General features: G+C 35.5%; 1 protein-coding gene and 1 long non-coding RNA gene across 5 annotated transcripts in view; one reads left to right on the top strand and one right to left on the bottom strand.

The window, feature by feature from the left end:
* The window catches only part of LOC111059974, a 70,286-nt gene that overhangs the window by 26,022 nt on the left and 19,924 nt on the right, over positions 1 to 24,340 (bottom strand). The window lies entirely within an intron of this gene.
* LOC111043952 (calpain-A) overlaps positions 7,376 to 24,340 on the top strand; it is a 35,019-nt gene continuing 18,054 nt past the window's right edge. The window contains exon 1 of one of the 3 annotated variants that reach the window (XM_039442549.1): positions 7,376 to 9,059. In XM_039442549.1, the coding sequence (XP_039298483.1) occupies positions 8,877 to 9,059 (183 nt within the window). In that variant the 5' untranslated portion in view covers positions 7,376 to 8,876. Of the gene's footprint in view, positions 9,060 to 9,517; positions 9,952 to 19,890; positions 20,294 to 24,340 lie in introns of those variants that run through there. The other 2 variants (XM_039442551.1, XM_039442550.1) reach the window with 2 other exon arrangements.

Consider the following 24,340-nt stretch of genomic DNA (forward strand, 5'->3'; position numbering starts at 1 on the left):
ACAGCAAAATGATTGCACAAATAAACTTGATATTGTCATGTTCTATGATTTTTCAATAGATGAAAAATTCAATTCTGTGTAGTGTACGTCGAGAGATATAGAGAGGTTTTTCTCACTCTCACATCTCCTTTCATGAGAGAGACTGGTGTTTCCTCAAGGAAGATTCTAACGCATTTTGGTCATTCAGAAGCATAGTCTGAAAAACACGTATTTAGTGAGTGACTCTCCATCCCGACCTCTCCTGCCTCTCCTGCCCGTGTCGACTACCTCATTCGAAGTGGCCAACGAGGTGCAAAGATGTCAATACATCTCAAAAGTATCTAGAGACTTCTAAAGGACTTCTTCCTCTTCTAAAGGTGGATAAAGTGATAAATATTAATCTGCTCTCGAAAGTGTCTCTCTGATTCATACAATTCCTCAACATTCCGAACCGGAAGCGTTTCTCGAAGTTGGAAAATATTAAAATTGAGTCTAATTGATTACAGTTTTGAGAATTGAATATTGAGGTAGAAATATGGGGAACTATTTGGATAAATTCAAATTGGAGTTCATAGTAGAATCGCGTTGAAAAGTAAAATGAAATAAATTACATGAAAAAACAATTTTTTTTAAATTGAATTTTATGTATATTTCTAATCCTGTCATTCATGGAATATTTGTACTTTCATTTGTATTTATGATTGTTTGTGATGATTCATTGACTTCTGCTTTAATTATTGTAGCTTATTGTAAGTTATTTGAAAATGGTAGTTGTAAAATATAGAAGAAAATGTTAAAGATAGAAGTTATCGTCCCTTTGGAACTGACCCTTCTTCTACAATTATGTCGGAAAATCCTTGAACTAGTAGTCAGATTTGGGAAATGTTCATGGAAATAGGCACAAGAAAAGTACAAATTGTCGCGTACTATGATCATAGTACATTCTATAATATCCCCATTTCCGTGGATGGGGGTCTAGATTTTTCGAGTTAGTCGAGTGTTTTACACAGCACGATATCAGTCAGCTTTAGACACTACTCGCTAGCAGCAGCATGTGTGCGCGCACCCAGTGTATCAACGTAAGTAGTATAAAAAGGAGGACTCTGGGACACAAGTGTCCCAGAGTCCTCCTTCACCCCAAGGTCACCCATGACGTCATAACCTAACCTAACCCAAGTTTTTGACCTAACCTAACCTCAAGGTCACCCACCTAACCCAAGTTTTTGACCTAACCTAACCTCAAGGTCACCCAAGATGACCTAACCTCAAGGTCATCCAAAAAAAAAAAATAAATAAATAAAAAATTAAAAAATTAAAAAAAAATTAAAAAAATTGAAAAAAAATTAAAAAAAAAAAAATTTTTTTAAATTAAAAAATTAAAAAAAAATTAAAAAAAAAAACAATAAATAATAAAAAATCAAAATTAAATAAAAATAAATTAGAATTAATTTCACGACCTTTGGGAGTGGTGGGAGACTGTTTGGGTATATATATGGGAGCTCCTAGCCATAAGAGCTATCATTGTGTTGCTGACCTAGTTGGAGACGAGTTGCTGTTTTTAGTGTGTGCTACAGTGCAGTTAAAGTAAGTACAATCTATATTGTTTATTATTATTTTAAAAGACCCATTTTGATGAAAATACTTTATGTGGGGATGTCTCCTCACACACACATCATGATGATGATTCAGTTTGAGAGAATTTTAAAAGACCCATTTTGATGAATTCTATATTGTTTATTATTATTTCAAAAGATCCATATTGATAAATACTTTGTGTGTGTGTGGGTGACTTTAAGATGTCTCCTCACACACATCATGATGATCATTCAGTTTGAGATAGAGAATTTTAAAAGACCCATTTTGATGAATACTTTGTGTAGTCCCCACACAAAGATGTCTCCTCACACACACACACACACACACATCATGATGATCATTCAGTTTGTATACTATTCATTTTTTTCTTAAAACTATTCTTGTTGAATGGGCATTGTAAAATCCAACCCTCCCATACTAGATAACCACCCATACAATATTAGAGAACCACCCATACTAACGGCATGTATGTCGTTTTCAGCCATGATCCGATCCAATGGTATTGACATGAACAGCAGGCTTGAAGCAGCCTACCTTGCTGACCAGATATCTAGAGGACGTCTAGTGATAATGTGGGTACCTCATGATGAGGGAGACCAAAGGACTTACAATGAACTGATGTCAAGGGGTAGAATGGAAGTACAATTCATTCCAAACAATCCTCATTTACCACCAATTACATTTGGACCCAACCCTAGACAAGCTCCCCACAACAATAACCTCCATTCCTACAGGTCTGCTCCTTACAACCTACAAAATCGAAGCCTTACTTCTACCCAAACTCGTAATCCAACATTCTGTGTCAATGGCCCACAATCTATCAATCCCCCACCCTGCGAACCTATCAATCACCCACAACAACCATTCAATCCTACTATTAGCTGCCCAACTCTGAATCCTACTCTGAACAATAGCAACATTCCCCAACCAAACAATATCAACCGTCAAACAAATAACATTCCCCTACCAAACAATATCAACCGTCAAACAAATAGCATTCCCCTACCAAACAATATCAACCGTCAAACAAATAGCCTTCCTCTACCAAACAGTATTCAACATTCCAACAATTCTACCCAGCAGCCTAACCGTTCTACATCAAATCCTCCTCATTCTCTTCTTACTCCTCCTCCTCATCCTCCATCTCCTTCTCCTCCTCCTCCTCCATGCTTCCAAACCAGTGCTAATTCAAGAAACCCAAGTACCCAGCCACGCCCTCAACCACATCAATTCCAACCCTGGAACCATGGAGACTTTCGATTAATGTGGGTGCCAGATGACCCAACCTTCCCACCCCAAACCTTCCTTTAAGCATACCCCTCAGTACAGCTACACCCATCACGTCAGAATAAATAAGGTTAGACATTGAAAAATTAAGTTTCAATGCTTTATCAAATAACACTGCATGAACAATGCTTCCAACCCTCTTTCTATGCATGACAGTTATGATGGATACAAAAAAAAAATAATATAATAATACTGCTTATTATATATATTGCAAACATGTACCCCTACAACTATGGATGTCGCTAATATAGGTCAAACTATTACCAGTAGAAATGTAATGAGCAACTATTAACATAATATATGGAAATTACAGATGCCGAATTCCTCTGCTACCGCTGATGCCTCTGCTGCCGCAGCCTCTGATGTCACTACAGCCCCATGCAATGCCACATCTACCACCCCATGCAATGCCTCTGCAACTGATACCGCTACCATTGATGCTTCCGCTACAACTGACACCTCTGCCACAGCCTCTGATGCCACTGCCGCCCCAACCGCTGATGGTGCTGCCAACAATGCTGCCAACAATGCAGAGATAGCTGGAGCAATCTTCAGAGAGGGTAGAGTATTCAAACCTGTCACCCTAGAGAATCTTGCCAAAATGCCCAGAGGAGTACAGATCAATTTACGCTATGTGAAACGTGTAACCAGTATAAATGGGGAGGGAATAACTGCTGAATTAGAAAGAGAGTATGACTATGCACGTTGTTTCATGCCCAAAATGTATACCAACACAGTGTTCAAAAGAGTGGGGGAAGATCCAGTTGATATGACTGGGTATAGTGTTATCAAACGTGAAGTTTCACCTTTGAAAAATCGTAATCGTACACATACATTGGAATTTTTCAAAAATGGAATTCCATGTTCCGAAGCCTAAATGCATAAACTGATTGGCTTGTATTATCAATAGGTATTGTAAAGATGTTGTATACTTTGGAAAATTTGCTTAAAATTCTTGAAAATTTGTTTAAAATTCTAAAAATGTATTGCTGTATACTTGTAGCATTATGCTTAAGAATACAGAAATGTATTGTTTTATAAGAGTTATCTTGATGTAACAATTTGATGCTTGAAATTCTAAAAATTGTATTGCTGTATACTTGTAACATTATGCTTAAGAATTCAGAAATGTATTGTCTTATAAGATTTATCTCGATGTAACAAATTCCAGAAAAAATGTATTGTTTACTTGTAATAAATTTTGAAAATAAAAGTATTGGAACGTTTTCAATTCATTTTCACTACACTGTAGCACATACACGTACATATAAAAAAGAATTGAACAATTTCCTATTGAGTTTTCATTATCCTTTACCATGTCATACAGAGTAAGCTGCTTAACAAGGATTCAAAAACATCAAATAAACAGATATCCATTGTGGTGTAGTGGTTAGCGGTGTTGCTTTCCATGCTGTAGGTCCCAGGTTCGAACCTTCAGGGGGGTATAGATTGATGTCGGGTCCCAATTGTTGGGGTAAGTATACAGGGTTGTATACCATTACACCACAATGGATATCTTTTGATATTTTGCATCTTGGTCAACCTGTTGCAACATGCCAATAGATATTGGGCAGTAGACAAAAAAAACTGTAAACATATAATGACAGGGGAGGAGTGAGGTCGTTGAAGCTGTCATGAGGGATTAGGTTAGTGATTGTCAGCCAGGAATCTTCTAAATCAGGGTCCCGCACAAAGTACAAGCAGTAACTCATTGCCCGATGATACTGGATAACTTTGGTAGCTTTACCAATCCATTGTTCGTTGTCTCCATCAGGCTTCTCCAGGATGCACTCAAAATCGGCGTATGCTACAACAGGTACTCTATACTTTTGCACATGTTTCTCAAACTTCAAGGTTGGAGGTTTACCATCTTTTCCAACCTGTGGCATGATGATTCTTGCTGTATTATTGCTAGCACAATACTCCTCATGCTCAGCCATCCTGCGTTCTCCATCTCTGTCGAGGGTGTAATGGGTGAAACATCGTCTGCAGATGATAATTTTACTTTTAAGTTTTGTGAGTTGGGATCTTACAAGTCTTTCAAAATTTTTAATGTAGCAGTAGTGGCTATTTGATTTATGTTCATTGTCATCCTCAAGGGTGCTGTTTTCATCATCATCATCATCATCATCATTACTCTCACAGAGGAGGAGAAGATCAAAGTGATCTGCCTTCATTGCATTTCCAACTCTTCTCGGAAATATAACGTTCTTCTCATCCACACCATAAATATTAACTGATACCCCCGGATTATCTTTCTCAAATCTATCGATTTGACTGATGGTAGTGGGAAATCCAATGCCTGAAAAGTTGTATCTCTCCTCCAATTGATGGTATCGGTCGTTGACTCGTTCAGGATGACTGCCTTGTACATGTTTGGCGAGGATAGCCCATTTGAAACATTGCTGGTCCATGTTTATAGGATTGATGATTGCCTTTCGCGCTGATAGAAGAGGTGAAAGACTGATGTAGGATGATCCACGTAGGGGAATATGTCTGCTAATCCTGATGAGCAATCCATCGATGATAAGCAAACTCCATCCACTGGAATTTCCTTTGAATTTCGACTCCTCATCCAGTAGGGTCATGCACGCTTGGTTGATGATGTCTGGAAGATTGATGATACTGAAGATGGTGTAGTTTGGAGTTTTGAAGGTGACATTCTGAAACTCTTCTTGTTCGAGGATGTTCTTATCAAGGGTGCTGCGGAAATATGTTGCCTCCAATACTAGATTGAACTTCATTGCTCCATGTGTCTGGTGTTGCTGACTGATGATGTGAACAATTTTATCCTTCAGACCGCTCAGAAAAGTGTGGAAATCTTTGGCAGGCTCATCCTTGTATGCATTATTGTAGTATAGAGTCTTGAGCCAAGATTTAAATGCCTCTTCCAGAACAACAAACTCGTCCACTGAGTTTGCTGTTTGTCGACATCATGCAGCTTTGTTCATCTGGAACAATGCAATACAATATTGTATACCTATGGTATGCAGTCTTCAACTCTATATATATACCTTCATCACTATCAACAGATGTGGGGGGATGAAGGCTGTGAATCAGTATCGGTATCAATATCTAGGATCAAGGGTCGGATGTGTGGGTGTGTGTCGGGGGATGGAGGTTCATAGATGTTTATTAAATGTTCTAGGGGATGATAGTAGGGAGCTGTATGGTGGGGAGTGTGAATGGGGTCTAGGATCTACTTCGTGATAGGGGGAAGGTAGGATGGGTGCTCCTGATCATTAGAACCATTGCCGCTCATGAAAACGACATACATGCCGTTAGTATGGGTGGTTCTCTAATATTGTATGGGTGGTTATCTAGTATGGGAGGGTTGGATTTTACAATGCCCATTCAACAAGAATAGTTTTAAGAAAAAAATGAATAGTATACAAACTGAATGATCATCATGATGTGTGTGTGTGTGTGTGTGTGAGGAGACATCTTAAAGTCCCCATACAAAGTATTCATCAAAATGGGTCTTTTAAAATTCTCTATCTCAAACTGAATGATCATCATGATGTGTGTGAGGAGACATCTTAAAGTCACCCACACACACACAAAGTATTTATCAATATGGATCTTTTGAAATAATAATAAACAATATAGAATTCATCAAAATGGGTCTTTTAAAATTCTCTCAAACTGAATCATCATCATGATGTGTGTGTGAGGAGACATCCCCACATAAAGTATTTTCATCAAAATGGGTCTTTTAAAATAATAATGAACAATATAGATTGTACTTACTTTAACTGCACTGTAGCACACACTAAAAACAGCAACTCGTCTCCAACTAGGTCAGCAACACAATGATAGCTCTTATGGCTAGGAGCTCCCATATATATACCCAAACAGTCTCCCACCACTCCCAAAGGTCGTGAAATTAATTCTAATTTATTTTTATTTAATTTTGATTTTTTATTATCTATCGTTTTTTTTTTTTTAATTTTTTTTATTTTTTTATTTTTTTTATTTTTTTTTTTTTTTTATTTTTATTTTTTTATTTTTTATTTTTTTTTTTTGGATGACCTTGAGGTTAGGTCATCTTGGGTGACCTTGAGGTTAGGTTAGGTCAAAAACTTGGGTTAGGTGGGTGACCTTGAGGTTAGGTTAGGTCAAAAACTTGGGTTAGGTTAGGTTATGACGTCATGGGTGACCTTGGGGTGAAGGAGGACTCTGGGACACTTGTGTCCCAGAGTCCTCCTTTTTATACTACTAACGTATCATTCAATTTTGTGAACTTTAATTGTGTTCAAAGAGATTAATTACCACACACTCTTGCACATGTGCACTTGCACTTAGATTTAGTCTTAGTTGCGAATATCAGAATTCTGGTGACAGATTCGTGTTCCTTGCATCAAAAAGCATCAGGTTGCACAGTTTTTAGTAAATTTGGAGATAGTTTTTTCCATACATCAGATTTCTATAAAGTTGGAGAATTTGAAAGTTGAAAGTGGAAAGTTGTAAGTTGCATGTTGAATTAAGTTTATATTATTGAATATTCTTATTTTTTGACTTGGCCTGTATATGTATTGTTTTGGCTCAATAAAATGAATTTAAATTTTGATATATTTTTTTTCAGGAAGTTGGAAGTTGAAAGTTACAACAATCCAAACAACCAGAGAGGAAGGTAGCAGGAATACGTCAGCTTTCTCCAAGTAAATTGAACTTCACTCCTTTGAATTCACTTCAAGTTAAATCCGTTGAATTAAATGTGTTATCAATTACAAAATGACACAGACAAATCTATTATGCCTATCATGGCATTTTTACCCCCAATTACTAACTTCCCATATTCAATGGTCACTGTAGGAAAAATCTAGTAACCTTAGTAAATTTAGTGTATATGTTCGGAAAGTTCCTTTGCTTTACTCAAGAAACTATTTCGCCCTCGCCTAAGGCTCCTATGTAAATGTTCATTTTGGTACAGCAATTGTCACTTTGCACTAGTTGCACAAACCAAATCAAATCAAATTCATTCGCTCGAAATTCATACGAAATATTCACAAAAGTATAGAACTACAAGTTACAAGAACAAGATTCAAATAGCTATTGCATAAGCGCACTCACTATTTCAATATACCATTGAAGTTTGGGATACTGAATATTATATGATGTACATTTAAAGAAATCATTTATTCCACAAAAAAAATGGAAGAGCAGCATAAGGAAGGACACAATAGTCCAAGCAGGAAAGTCTTTCTTAAATTTAAGGTCCCAACCATTACGCAGGATTATGTAAAAAATACATCATACTCTACATAATAAGAATGAAACTTATTAAAACTCATCAAGCTAACCAAGCCAGTACTATTGACTCTATTCGAGAAACGTAATTGGTAATGGAAAGGAGCATTTTGAATATTTAATATTTTCGAATGCAAGGAATTCTTGCCGCAGCCATCAAGAATAAAGTTAAGCTGGGAGTGTCACTGTAACAAGAAGATTGAAGTGGAAATATGCAGGACATATTTCAAGACAAGATGAAAGATGGACGAAGAAGATCTCTATGGATGGGAGCCAACATGGAGAAAGAGGAACGTCAACAGGCCAATGATGAGGGGGAAGGACGACATCGTCAGAATGGCTGAAGCGAATTGGATGGTAGCTGCCAGAGATCGTCAGACGTGGCACAAACTGAGAGAGAACTATGCTCGGTGACGGGATCAATTTCCAAAACATTAATGGACATTATAAGAAACAGACTGTTGAAAAATTTTACTATCACATTTTTTGTTTGAGTTGTAAATCATATTAATTTTATAATTATGTTTTTTGAGCATTGATGATTTAGTCTGCGACCAGCAGTGGTCGAGGTAGGGTCGATGAGAGTTATCTAATCAGCAACTAGCTCGTTCTGCCGACCGGCGTGTCTTTTTCTGTTCAGTGAATCTGTCGTGTTCTGTTGAATTCAGTAATGGGAATCTTTTAATGCGTTTTGAACTTTCATTCCCTACATTATTAGATTGAATTTCTTGAGTGAGTTTTTTTCTCTATTATTCCATTCAGCTATGGCCAAGTGCAGTGCGTGTTCGGACTCAAACGTGGAAGACATGATACAGTGTTCTGTTTGTTCTAATTCTTTTCATGCTACCTGTACGCGATTGGGTGATTTAGAAAAATTCAAAAAAATGAGTGCTGCTACCAAAAGCTCTTGGAAATGCGATACCTGCGTCCAAAGTAAAAATAAAACTGTAAGTTCACCCATTCACGGCAATCCAAACACTAACATTGATTCTGCGATTCTTAGGGCCGGTTTCCGAGCTCGGGATTTAGCCAAGTCCTAGACTTTAAACCGCTGGAGTCAGAAAATTGGCTTTCCAAAACGGGGCGTAGTCGCAGCTTTTATAACAGTAGTTGTAGTTTTTATTTTCTCATTTCTATAATTGGAAACGTTTTTCCTTGACGGAATAAAACATTCCTAAATAATTCAAAATAGCTGAAACTTTACACTATTTTCTCTTTATTTTATTTTGTGTTCAATTTTCTAGTTTTTCGAAATTTAATTCATACGTGACTATGACAATGACTGCGACTACGCCCCGTTTTGGTAAACCAATTTTCTGACTCCAGCTGTTTAGAGTCTAGGACTTAGCAAAATCCCGAGCTCGGAAACCGGCCCTAAATGGAATACGTGACCTAAAAAATGACATAGCTAATGTGTCTACCATTGCCTCAGACCTCAGTCAAAAATTTGACGATCTGCAAAAATCGTTTGAAGAGGCTTCGCGAAACTTCAGTAAAGTAGAAACTGATTGCGCAATTTTATAGCTGAAAACGAAAATTTGAAAAGTGTCGTGAATACAGCCGTAAATGCAACGTAGAAATAGTAGGCATTCCTGAAACTAAAAGCGAGAACGTGTACGAGCTTCTGTCTACGATAGCGGAACGCCTCAAGATCGAGTACGGTACAACGGCGACGAGATCTCAATCGCTCACAGACTTCCAAAAAATAAGAGGACAGGTCTTTCTTCAATTATTGGCAAATTCATATCTAGACGGAAGCGAGATTCGTGGATAGCCGCAGGTAAAATGGCCAAGTTGAAAGCATCCGATATCCACCCGACATTTCCAAAGGACATTAAGGTATTTATGATCAATCATTCAACTCCAGAAAACAAAGCTTTACTCTATAAAGCTAAAGAAGCTGTGAAAAAAGGCGAAATTGCGGAGGCCTGGCTGTCAGGGACCATTATCCAAATAAAGGTTAACGTAGGTGACAGGAAGATGCGTGTGCGTGAGAGTCACCTTCGTGAAATAGTGCAGGCCAATCAAACCAAAGTGGCTGATAACTACTATCACAGCGATGCTCCCCTGTCGACAATATTATTATGTTAAGAACAATTATATTATATATATATATGGGTCCTTCAAGTAATTAAGGGGGAAATTATTCATTTGGTTTTTATTTTTAAATTGTCTATTATTTTCTGTTTTCCGCGTGAAGCTGTTAGGGTTTCCAGGGAGTAAGGATGATCTATATATCTTTTAAATTTTTTGAACCTATCCCGTATTATTATGTGTATTTTTTTAGTTCTTAGAGTAATATGATGGGTATAATTATTGCATTCATAATGTCAGCAAATAATACAATTATGATAAATAGATCTTCAATGCCTAAAGGTGGCCTACTTACACTATATATACAATAAAATTTACTGAATACCGTGTCCAATGAAGTGCAATGCATCATCATCTCATATTGAAATGGAAATAAATAACATAGCCTACATCCGTGTTCTCTAATACAAAAGATACAGTAGTTGACGTGCATATTAGTATTATTCTGAATAATGTAATACAACAGAGCTATTTATATCTATATGGTGCGTTTATATAATATAGTAGATTATGAATATAAAGAAAAATGAAAAATCTCAGTAACCTTTTAGAAATATTTTATCACAACATGTTTATAATCTACTATATTATATAAACGCACCATAAAGATATAAATAGCTCTGCTGTATTACATTATTCAGAATATGCCATAAATGGCATAAATGTCCGAAACATGTTGTGATAAAATATTTCTAAATGGGTACTGAGATTTTTATTTTTCTTTATATTTATATTACAAGTAGCCCTATACAGAAAAGAGATATATAGTAGATTATGTTGCTGGCATGGGAGAAAAGAAGTTAGCTACAATTTAAAAATAAATTCTCTCAACGCTCCGCAAGATGAAGCTTTCATGTTTCTCTCCAGAAACCATGCAACTCTTAACATGTAAACAAAAATTGACTTATTATTTTTTAATTCAATTATTATTTATAATTTATGTTATTGTATTCATGCTAGGCTATGACAATTTTTGCTTACAACTAAACACCACTTAATCAGATAAAAAATGATTATTGTTCAACATACGGTATAATAAATATCTACTGTGCTAACTTAAAGACACTAATATTTCAGCATTTTCATATTGGCACGTAATGTTGGCACAAGTAATTGGCATACTTCATCGCATTTTTATTGATTATTTATTATTGTTTCTACATGACTCCTTTTTTATGTTATTATAATCCTTTTCCCCTACATGTACGTAGGCGAGCATTGCCTCTCGATGTTATTGTTCTGGAATAGCTCTTGAAGACTATTATCTGCCTCAGAATACCCAGAATATATCTCAACGATGAAGTGATCAATGTATTGTGATTTTCATATTATATTAACTTGAGGATAAATTGATGGAGTATAGAATCGTGGTAGCGTAGAGTATAAATTGTTTTTATGATCGATGTATTGTGATTTTGATATATAGTTAACTTGAGGATGAATTGATAAAGTATAAAGTCACGGTAGCTTAGAGTTTAAATTATTATTCTTTGACTTTTCTATTCTTCACTGAAACCCAAGTAGTGGTCGAGATAAATAACATAATAATTATTGAAAAGTAGAAAAATCATATTAGCTTAAAGTATAAATAATTTTTCATTGATGTTTTATTCTTCACTGAAACTTAAATAGTGGTCGAGCAGACTAATATAATAATTATTGAAAAGCGATTGACTATTGACATTTATATTGCACTCTGTTTAAACTTATCGGTCCTTATCATCACTCACTTTGATAAATGATATGCTTCCACGAGTTGTATTTCTCTATCTGTTTTCTCTGTCCCTCTGCCCAAAATTACGATATAAAATCCTTAGCATTGCCTGTTTTAATAATATTTCCACATCTTTCTTCGAATAGACATTTTTTTTGTATTAGTTATGCTAAAGCCCATTCCATTTTATTATTTTTTTAGTATTATTATTTTATAAACTTATAGCATTTTTTTATACATTACTTCGTAATGGAGTAGCCTCTGAATCTATCTAGCTTTTATGCGGATATTCTTACTGGTATCTGTCTTGGCATTCCTTATTTAATGCACTTCACTCATTATACACAATAATTATTACTATTAACGGCACGTCTGGTCGGTGGACCCGGGCGGCGAGTTTTTTTTTCTATCCAAAAACCAAGCAAGTTTTTTTTTCCTTCTCTCTTTATTATATATCTTTCTTTCTTCTTTCTTCTTTCTTCTTCTTCTTTGCTGAGATGAACTTTGATTTAGATGATAGAGTTGAGGATCTTCTGTCTGTAGAGTCGGTAGTCTGTGGGTGCCCGCTGGAGGTGGAGAACGTTTCTCGCGATGATTGTCCTGCCCCTTTCTGAAAATATTCCATACTAATAGGTAACCCGTGCTTCGCAAGGGTCTATTTAAAAACTTTGCAAAATGAAAACTTGACGTAATAAAGAATTCGAAATTTGAAAATAGGCCTATAGCCATCCTCGGTTAATGAATAATCTTTATGCAAAATTTCAAATCAATCAGTCCAGTAGTTCAGACGTGATGATGTGTCAAACATAATTTTCCTACATCACGTACGTGTATGAGCCAGCTCTTTCCATTATTATAGTAAAGATGATGGATAGATGGATGATATAACAGTATCTTTGAATGAGAATAACTTTTGAACGGTTTGAGAAATCTGTGCGGTTTTGATGCGACAGAAAACCAGTTATTTTTATTCGAATAGGATCCCCAATCATACCTATCATCTAATGTTCCTTTTAAAAGAAATGTTCAGCTGCTTCTATACAACAACTGGAAGCATGACAAATTGAAAACTTGACGTAATGAAATCTTGAAGAACTGAAAATAGGCATAAATAACCATCCTCGGTTAATTAAGAATCTATATGCAAAATTTCAAATTAATCAGTTGAGTATATTTCAGACGTGATGATGCGTCAAACATAATTCCCTATTCCTTACGTGTATAAGCCAGTTCTTTCCTTTATTATAGTATAGAAAACTGAAGACGACATAATACTTGAAAATCTCACAGAATCATATTGATTTTTCCAATACATCAATAAATTTTAGTATCGATTAGATCCTCCTACATTTGAATCAGGCAGCCTGCAAATTCGTGTCTGATTACACTATAATTGAAGAATATAAATTATTACTTATTTTATTGTGATCTATTCATGTTTTTTTAATGAAATTCAATGATAGGCCTACAGCATGAAGACTATGTTCATTTAATTTGTACTGGTGGCAAAATTTTACATTAAAAATAATTATTTGATAAAATCCAAGTTCAATTGTAATGAAAACAAATTCCTTCAAAAAATAATTGATAATAATACGTTTTGAGAGAAAAAATTAAGAACAAAAAAATTGGGAAAAATCGGGATTCAAACCGAGGAACCATCGCTCCATAAGCTAGAGTTTTACCGTTACGCTACACGGACGTTCGGAAATCATAGTCTTATAACAGCATTAAAAATACACACTTCTGGGCTGCAACAATTTAGCGTATGGAACTTCATATACGGTAGCATAGATTAAATTTGAACATTAATTCTGAAAAATCTAGAAGGAAAATTTAAATTTGGGCTTCCAGGTGTTTACCATTTCTAGAAAGTTTTTTGGAAATAATAATCTGTTTTTAATTCGCTATGTCCGTCTCTGGCATGTGCTTGCCTGGCGGCCCTGATGGATGATCCTCGACCCAAGTTAAAACTTTTCTATTTTGTACTTTCTTCTTACTATCTCTCTCTCTCCTTCTATCTATCTGTCTCCTTTTTATTCTCTCTTTCTTCCCCCTTCTCTTCTCTTCTTCCATTTTTTTTTCTTCTCTCTCTCTCTCTCTCTCTCTCTCTCTCTCATCAGTTAGTTTTTCCTCTTGTTTCCTCCTCTGAATTAGAATGAATATATTAAATGATTCGGACTCTTCTTCGCACACAGGCATCATAGCCCATGTGAAGAAAATTTCCTATAATGCTTTCTATAATTTTTTGTAATGTGTATTTATAAAGAGGAATAAATTGATTTGATTTGATTTTGATTTGTATGTTTTGGAGAAATAAAGGCTTTATTTATTTATTATGCAGGCATACATCTACCAAAGTACTATTTTCATCATATTTTCATGGATTATTTTTTTCCTGGGGGCGGCAAAGTACCTTGTGACAACCTTTTCCCCTCTCTGGCAGCAAGAAAGTTGATCCCAAATTTTGAAATTGAAGTAACATGATAGCTACAGATATGGATCAACTTTTTTCATCACATTTTCCATGAATAATTCTTCTCTGAAGATGTCAAAGGACCTGGATTCCCACAACCATTACCTCCTCTGGCAGCGTTCAGCCCAAATTATGTAAGCGGTATAATTATAGTAATAGCAGTAGACCTAATTTTCGATATCTTTGAATAGAGTCTTAAGCTATCGTGCTATACCAATTTCATAATTGGAGCTCAACAATTACGCTGCCGGAGGATGGAAAGATTGCAGGTAGCCAGGTCTCTTGCCGCCCCCAGGGAAGAATCATTCAAGAAAAATGTTATGAAAATTGATAAATTAAGTCTCTGTCCATCATTTTATAGCACTTTCATGATTTGGGTTCAACAGTTACGCTACCAGAGGAGGGAAAGGAAGTACGTGATCAGGTCCATTGCCGCGCAGGGAATGATTATTCAAGGAAAATTTTTCAACAGTCTTTTTCTCATAATTTTTATCCATGTTTTGAAAACTGAGCCAGTAACCGAGCATAGGCCTCCGCCAGGTTGTGCCACCTCTGAGTTCCTATTATTGTAGATCTTGAGTGGCTACTTGAGAAAGATACTTTGGAAAATTGTAAGAGAATATTGAAATTGAATCAACTGAGTAGATCCATGTATGTACTGTAATAGCACATAGAGGAAGGATAGTATAAAATAACAATATTATTAGATTGATCATTTGAGTTAATGATTAATAAATTCGACAACTTGAACCGGACTTCCCAAATGATGAATAAGCTATTTGTCTCTGGTAATAGTCAACAAATTATCACGTTACGATGTTTGAGATGAGAGAGAACCAAAAGGATTCATATTCTAACATAATTTCTCTCTCAAATATCAAGAATAAGGTTCAAGTTGATCCTTTAATATTTGTATTATGTTAGATAGATAATTTGATGTTGTTTTGATGGTTGTTATCTTCTTGATAATAATTATATATCTTATTGTTTGACAGAGTTCAAAGTCTAGTCGTCAAACCAAATTCTTGGCTCTCTACTTTGGTCGAGCGTAGCTCGATTTTTTTCATATATTTTACAAAAAATCGCGGGATTGAAAAAGTCCATAAGAAGAGCTCAACAATATAGATAGTCTCCATATCTAAAATAAATCATTCTATTTCAAGTAAAACGAAAACTAATACTTGTGTTTATATTAGAATTGCTGAGTGGGTCGATTTCGATCGACATCGAGTTCATTTGTCGTTCATTTTTGGCCGTCTTTATAAATTCTATTAGATCAAACAGATGATTTTTGACAAGTTGCGCTTCATCTGGTAGAATTTATAAGGACGGCCAAAAATGGAACGTCCAATAATCGATGTGCGTGTAACTGGCTTTCGAAGATCCATACAATGATGTATTCTGTCATCAATTTTATGATTTTCACACAAATGTCTATGTGAAAACGTCGGGCGCAAACCTAATGCCATAGGAAACAAAGAAGTTAATGGAAAGATATAAAAATAGTGATCTGGATATCTGTTGAATGTTTTTAGTTTAAACTTTATACCTAATTTTAGTCATAAGACATAGTTATGATAAGCATAAATTTCATAAGTGAATTCATTTGACAATTCAGAAGAGCTATTTTCTATTTTTCGGTCGGCAGGAAAACTTTGGTTTTTTTAATGTTATTTTACTCCCTTATTTTCAGGTATTCTCAGGAATCAAGATAAATATTCCAACTTATTTTTTACACGGATACAATCTAAGTTATCTTATCCTAAAAGGGAAATAATATAATACTTGTTTTCGGGTATTTTCGAAAATGTGACTTACGCTTTTAAGAATTTGGGATCGTTGAATCCAAATCAAAAATCAAAATCTTCATTATATGATAATAGAAAGATAAATTAAAAACAGCCATAACTCCCTTGTTTTCGGGTATTTTCGAAAATGTGACTCACACTCTTTAGAATTTGGGATCGTTGAATCCAAATCAAAAATCAAAATCTTCCTATCTTCATTTTCAATAGAGATAGAGTTTGAGAAAAAGTGGAATCATCATGTAAGTTTGAGACGTAGAATCATCATGTGAAAGCCGCCACTTGTCCTATGTATCTCGATCAAGAACGATTTTTGCTTGCCTCGAAGGGAAAAGAAGTGACAAAATTCATGAAAAATATATTTTTGGAAAGTTCGATTCGCTCGTTTCAAAAAATCATGGAAATTGAGTTTTTCTCATTACATGTTCTACGTGGTTTTCGATGAAGAAAAATGGTTGAAGATACATTTTAGGCAATTGTACATGCAATTTTCTACAATTTGAGACCAGTCACTAGTTCCTATAATGTATCAGAGGCAATTATTCAGAGGCGGTTGATTATTAGTATAATCGTAATAAAAGGAAAAACTTCGGCATTTACTGAGCTGTAACTTTTTATTTACTTGTAATCGTACGAATAGAATCGTTTATTGGAGTGAAAAATGATAAAATTTTCTACATCCACGACCACATTTCGAATTTCTCTTATCGGGTATTTCACAGATTGATTCACGATAACCATGCATGATCGAAAGATCGTAATTGTTCAATATTTCCCTAATATTAGCCCAGTCAACAAAGAGAAAAAACAGGATTTTGCGCAACTAATGAATTTTCGCAGGATTCATAGATCATAGTACATAGCCTGGAATCACAAAATACTGATTTTCCGACCGGTTACTTAACCCCCTGGACTCATTTTTGAAAAATTGTAACTCAGCATTCAATGAGAGCTCCGAAATATGGCATTGTATTCGAAAGTTTATTACCTAAAAAAAAAGGCGGGAGTGAAGTTTACTGTCCGATGATTCGATTTGGTGTTAATATCAAAGAGCTGGAAAAAGAACCGAAAACTTCTGGTTTACGGGGCACTCTGTAAAAAGCTCCAGGGCAAGAAAATCAACTATTTAAGCTGTGTAATACTCCAGAACCATTGCACGAAAAATTTTGCGTTTTCGTAATTAATTCCGCTAACGGCCTTTTTCACTACCTCGTGACTGGACTAATACCGCTAGAATGGACCGCTTTTTCAGCGGGTTTAACGTGTTTTCTCGGCTTTTTAAAGAACTAATATTGACAAAGAATGTGTGTTGAAATTTTATTCAAGCGGTCAGATATAGTTTAGAAAATGTATGTTGGAAGGACAAAATCGGCGTTACTCTGGTTTTTTTCGAGAACCAATGAACAGAAAAGTTTGACATTTGGTAAACAGGTTCAGTTGAGGTGTACAAATGCTGTATTTAGAGAGCTATGCAATTTAAAGAGCTTAAAAGTCCAAACTGGATACATAGGTTCAGACGATGCTGAGTTGAAGGATTTTTTTTCAGTGCATTAATTCTAAAATTTATGACAAGATTGAAACTTTAAAGAGTTGGACATGAATGTTCTCTATAGGTTATCATTCCTATCTCCAATTTCAAAGAACCAGCCTGGAATACAATAAATCTCATATCTTAATCATAACTCAATATTAATCAATTAAAAAAAATACTCAAATTGGGTTGTCTTTTCAGAATGGGAGGAATTTTCCTAGAATTTTTATTTTCAGAAATAGAATATTTCATGAGATGAACAATATCTTGAAGAATGCATCCTCAAAATCCCATATCTATTTGCTACCAGCTACCATTCCGGAAATAGATCTCACCTTAGATTTCAAGTTTAGGCACTCATTTTTCAAACAGTTAAATGATTGAAAAGTTTCCTTCTAAGAAATATGTTACATTTTGGTAACTTGATAGTATCCGAATCAAAATACTTCACAAGTAAAAAGTTCCCAAGAGTGAGCAAAGCCTTGAACTCATTGCTCATGCTTCATTCTTTATTCTCCAAAGTTTCGAAAAATATCACTCAATTTCTGTGAGAATACAAGGATGATAATATCAATATAATATAATATACAACTCTTCTTGGGCTACAAAAACTCAAACACTCAACCTAGTTCTTTTACCTACAACATTTTAAAGTAAAACGTAGAAGGTACGGAACAAACTCTTTTCTTTTAGGTTACTTTTTTGTCATTACTTCATAATTATTTGCATTCACTCATCTCTCCATTATTTCATCATCCATTTCTTCATTATTGTAGCATTCATCTCTCATTAAACATATCATTGAGTACTTCCATCATATTACTTCTTTTATCACTATAATTTTATTTCCAGAGTATATTTTAATATATTGCTCTTAGTTTTCTTGACCTTTTGCAAATTTCTCGGGAGTGTCTTTAGCTTTAGAGGAAGTATGGGAACAATAATTGCTTCAAAATTGAAATTCTAGATTTCAATTCAAACTCTATTATAGTTTCATCAAATGAGTTGTATAATTATAATTCAAAAACTTGAATTTTGTTGTTGATTCAACTTCAAAAATGTTTTTCTTGCTGAATAGATGAATTATGTTTTCGTGTGAAGGTTCCTGTACTTCAGGGCTCTCCCGGGGCCCCTGGGTCCAGGGGCTCTCGTCAAGTCCTTCAAACTCAAGCAGGTTAGAGGTAGAATGCTTGTTTAATTCAACATTTATCTGCTAAAAATTGTTCTGCTTGTTGTATTGATTTGACTTGTTTTAGTGTAGATGGTTCTGTGCTTCAGGGCCCCAGATCCCAGGGCCCTCAGACACAACAAGATAGAATTTGTTATTTTATTGTTGAATACAACAATCTTTTCAGCTGGATAGATTTATCAACTTATTTATCACCCATTTTATATGGATAACCCAGTTCAGGGCTATGGAACCCTTCACGGGGGCCCCTGGGTCTTAGTGCCCCCAAGCTCCTTAAAACACATCAAGGTAGAAGTTGTTGAATGCAAAATTTTTCCTGCAAGTTGGATTTCTTTTATATAATTTTTTGCGTCAAAATTATCCTGACATGAACCCCCCCTCCCTAGAAACCGTCATGGAGCCGCCCCTGCTATCAAATGACACCTTCATTTTGAATATCGGAGTAACGGGCTAAAAGTTAAACGTTATTCTCGCCCAAGAATAGTAAATAGCAAGTATGAAGAATAGTATATAGAATAGCTATATACTATCCTTGATTCTCGCACACCATTTTATGAATGCATACACCTTATTTTCCGTTGAGCCGAGATTCTGAATCTTGGATTTTCTAAAAGCCCAAATTAAGCCCCAACTATTAATATATGTTTCAAGTTTCTGGCTCGATATGCTGGGGTCAGCTTCATGGCAGTAGGACCGCTCCAAAGGACCTGGTTACTCACAACCCTAACGGATGAATCCTATTCTACCCGGGTATTGTGTTATACCGAGGTGCAAGTAATGGAATAATTGCCAGCTTATTTCTCATGTTAGCATGCAGTATCAACATCTTAGTGAATATTCCCTTCTACGGCTTGTAAAACGAGCTATGCATGCATGCAGATGACTATCCAAACCTAGACAACTCATTGTTGATAGAAGGCTGGATACAGTATAAATACACGGTTGAGTTGACAACTATCCATTAGTAGGGAGTAGGACATAGCCATATCACAGCTGTGAGGACAAACTGCGGTCTTACTATTGATGTGTCATACTCTCAATAGCTTCAATGCACCAAGTCGCTTATCATCAATTGTTCTAAACTTTTCTCTAATTTTCAAGTGAAATTTGCCCCCTAGTTTTGTTCAGTGCAAGTTCCCAGTGTAGTTTACCGTACCTGATTTTGTGTTCCACCGTGTTGTAAAAGCAGTTTGAATTACAAATAAATATCAACATGAGTGTCAACGACTCTGATCACACCGAGCACTTGTTGAATGGAGTCGGTAACTTGATGGACAATCTCAAGTCGGGAAATAAGGAGAATGATGTTCCTACAAAAATTGTGAAGGAGACCAGAACTGTGGCTATGCCGTCGTTGACTAAATTCAAAGTGGTAAGTAAGTAGGATATGCCGTGTACTTTCGCCAATAGTTTTTATGGACGCTTTCGCTTTTAGTTTTTATGGACTGTAGGTACTCGAATCCAGGATTTGGTTTCGGGAGGGGCTAATCAAACGTTAGTGGCGGGGGAGGGGTGTTTGACACAAAGAACGGATTTAAAAAATAATTCAAAAATAGATCTGAAATCTACATGTTTCCAGCATTTTTCTGCATTTTCCCAGCATTTTCGAGGACAGATGAACAGAAACTTTTCAAAGTCAGTAAGTTCAGCTAAGGTATTTAAAATATTACATTAGAAGGTTTTTGAGCTATTGACAGAAATACACTTGAAAAAGGAGAAATTTCAGCGTTTCTAATGGGCTTTCCATCATTTTCAGCTTTCTTCCAGAACAAGATATGAATAGAAAATGTTCAAAATCAGTACAGGAGTTCAGCTGATTTGTAGTAAGAAGGCTTCGAAATATTGCCAAATTCATCGGTTTTTCTGGAAATATTTATTTGAGGAAAAAATCAACAGGAAATATTAAATATTAAAAATTACGAAAGTTCAGCTTAGGTACAAAAGTGTTGTTTTAGGAAGGCTCTGGAATGACACCTAAGATATGCCCAAAATCGGCGGGTTTTCATTGTTCTGCGTTTTTTCAGCTTCTTCAAAGACTAATTGACAGAAAATGTTGAAATTTGATACAAAGGTTCAGATAAGGTTTACCTTTACGAAATGAAGTGTGTGAAGGTAAAGAAGTGTGATTCGAAATTACGCTAAAAATGAACTTGAAATCAGCGTTTTCCAGCGTTTTATCCATTCGCTTTTCATTGCATTTACGTTCACAAGAAATTGAAACTAGCTGAAAGGGCTTGACATGTAGGCAATGTTTTGTGAGTTCCCTCCTTTATTTATATTTCAAATATAACTTTTATACAGACGATTATGTAGTTGTAATGGGTGGGACAAATGATGTTTCCTTCCAGGCCCCATATAGATTATCGATCGATAGAGCCCTCAAGAAATTTCTCCCGGTTTCGTCCAGGCCAAATCTTATTCTGTCATCAATTCCTCAACATTATCTTGATTCCTGCAAAGATGATATTCCAAGTGCAAATCATTTTATTACTCACTCGGTTGGAAATTTCTATAGAGATATAATAGAGCTTGCAAATTTTCCTCATGCGGTACGACTTCACAAGACATGGACTGCATTTGAGGTAAAGTAAAAGTGGTTAATCGGCTTACTCGATTAATCTTCCTCAAAGATTTGCCTGTGTATCGTGGAGACGTTCAAAATAAGAGTGACGATATTATTTTAAACTGATAACTGAGGACAAGGATGGATATCATGTTTCTAACCTAAATCATGATAAACTTGAAACAAATCCGCTAATTACTTTCAACAAAAGATTAAGACACTCACAGACAAATTAATGTAGAAGTTCGTTTTCCCCATGAAAAATGTATGAAAAACAAAGACAGATCAAAGTGATACATCTCAATGTAGGATCACTGGCTGATAAGGTGGGTCAGGTGGAAATATTTTTGGAAGATGAAGCTCCAGATTTTTTTCTTGTAAGCGAGCATGGGCTGACTGATGGTAAGTTAAATTCAATTAAATTGCACAATTATTCCCTCTTGAATTATTTCGAAAGAAAAGATATGAGAAAGGGAGGGGTCGCTATTTATAAAAATGATTCAACTATGACTGGGAGTTTAAAGATAATGGAGGTGGGTAAAAATTTTTCCGAGCAAAAGATTTTTGAGTGCTGTGACATACAGGTGGAATTGGATAATCAACGTATAATTCTGTCATCAATATATAGGAGTCCTGATGCTAGTGTTGATATATTTGTTGAAAAGTTGAGTGCCTATCTCAAAGCATTAGAGCCATTTTTGAACTCGCATGGAATAATAAAAGGGGGGGATTTTAACATAAATATAATGAAGAAAGATAGAGCAGCAAATTGTTTTATTAACTTATTGAAGAGTCTAGGTCTGAACCTGAGGATTCTCTTGCCTACTAGAATTACTGAGCTGACGTCAACCTGCATTGACAACATTTGTACAAATTTTCCAGTCAATAAACATGAGGTGATTGAGTGTCATATATCTGATCATCATGCTGTTTCTATCACTTATAAACAGCCAACTGGGAGAATTGGTCGTTTTAAAAAATTCATTGCACGGAATTTGAATCGCCAGAACCTTCTAGAGTTGAAGAATAGATTGAAACTTGAGAATTGGACTGATGTGTACAGTGAAAATGATATTCACAAGAAATATGATACCTTTGTCAAACTATTCTTGTATCACTTTGATATTTCGTGTCCTTTCAAAGAGAAGAAGATCTACCACAATAAGATAAAATGGATTGATGAGAAAATTACAAATCTTAAGATTAATATGGTAGACCGTTATGAGGAATGGAAAGTCGACAAAACAACTGAAAATAATATATACTACAAGCAAGCTAAAAGATTGTATAAAACAAATGTTGCACTTGCTAGAGCTTGTTGGTATAACAGAAGGATGAAAGAGGCCAGTAATAAATCTGAAGAGTCCTGGAAAGTAGTAAACGAATTTAGGGGAAAGGGTCAGAAAAAAGTTGAGAAGTTGATTTTGAGGAATGAGGACGAGACTGTTAAAAAACCTAAAAAGATAGCAGAGATTATGAATACACATTTTGTTAACATTGCAGAATCAATTAGTGATAGAATAGAGGGTGGAAAGAGGGCGCAAAGTGTGAAAGAGCCTGAAGTACAAAGTAGAATGCTGAATTTTGTTGAAATAGATGAATCCACCCTCAAACACATAATCTCTGAGTTTTCGCAAAAATCTTCATATGGTTTGGATGGAATTAGTATGAAGGTGGTAAAATTCTGTGTAGGAGAAATAGTCTCGCCTTTGTTACACTTGATAAATTCTCCAATAAAACAAGGAATTTGTCCTGATGGCTGTAAAACAGCAAGACTCAAACCTCTTTTTAAAAGTGGGGACAAAACTGATTTGAATAATTATCGGCCAATCTCTCTGCTTCCGGTTATTTCTAAGATATTGGAGAGAGCCATTCGTAATCAGCTTATAGATTACCTGGAGGATAGCGACATCCTTTGTAATAAGCAATATGGTTTCCGCAGATCCAAGTCTACTAAATTGTTACTAATAGATTTCCTCAACTACTGTATTGATGCGATTGAGTCGGGAGAGGCGGTAAACACTTGTTTTGACTGTGTAAATGTGGATCTGTTAATGAATAAACTCAGACTTCATGGTTTTGGGGGCTCTGCATTGAAATGGATGGATTCGTATATGACAAACAGGTATCAAGTCACAGAGATTCAACATGAAACTAAAAATAAAATAAAATTCACACGATCAAAGCCTAAATTAATTGTTTCTGGGGTCCCTCAGGGTTCTATTCTGGGCCCCTTGTTGTTCTTGATCTATGTGAATGATGTTGCAGGGTCGGTTCCCATTGAGAATCTGTATGTTTTTGCAGATGATACAACCCTGGTGACAAGGAGTCAAGACTTGAGAAAATTGGAAATTGAATCCTATGTTAAGATAAATAGTCTGTGCAATTTTTGCAAATAATAAATTGATGTTGAATGCCTCGAAAACAAATTATATGTGTCTACAAACCCATAAGAGTAGGAGGTTAAGATACAATGAAACACCTAAATTATTCATTGGAGAGTCGGAATTGGTAATCAAGAGCTCAACGGACTTCTTAGGAGTGAGACTGGAGAAGGGGCTGGGTTGGAGGGAACAATTGGATAAGATTGAAAGTAAAATAGCGAGTGAAATTTTTGCCTTAAGGAATTTAAGTGAATTAAATAATAAGCGTCTATTGAAGTCGGTCTATCACCATTGCTTGGTGGAGTCACATATTACATATTCGTGGCCCTACGGGGAGCTAGAGAGAGTAACCTTCAGCAAATTTTCATTATTTGTCAAAAGAAAGCATTGCGCACTATGTTGAGGTTGCATCCACAAACACATTGTAGGGACTATTTTATTGAAATGGAGATTCTCAGTGTTCCCTGTCTCT

The sequence above is a fragment of the Nilaparvata lugens genome, chromosome X (genome assembly GCF_014356525.2).
Source record: "Nilaparvata lugens isolate BPH chromosome X, ASM1435652v1, whole genome shotgun sequence".
Taxonomy (NCBI): domain Eukaryota; kingdom Metazoa; phylum Arthropoda; class Insecta; order Hemiptera; family Delphacidae; genus Nilaparvata; species Nilaparvata lugens.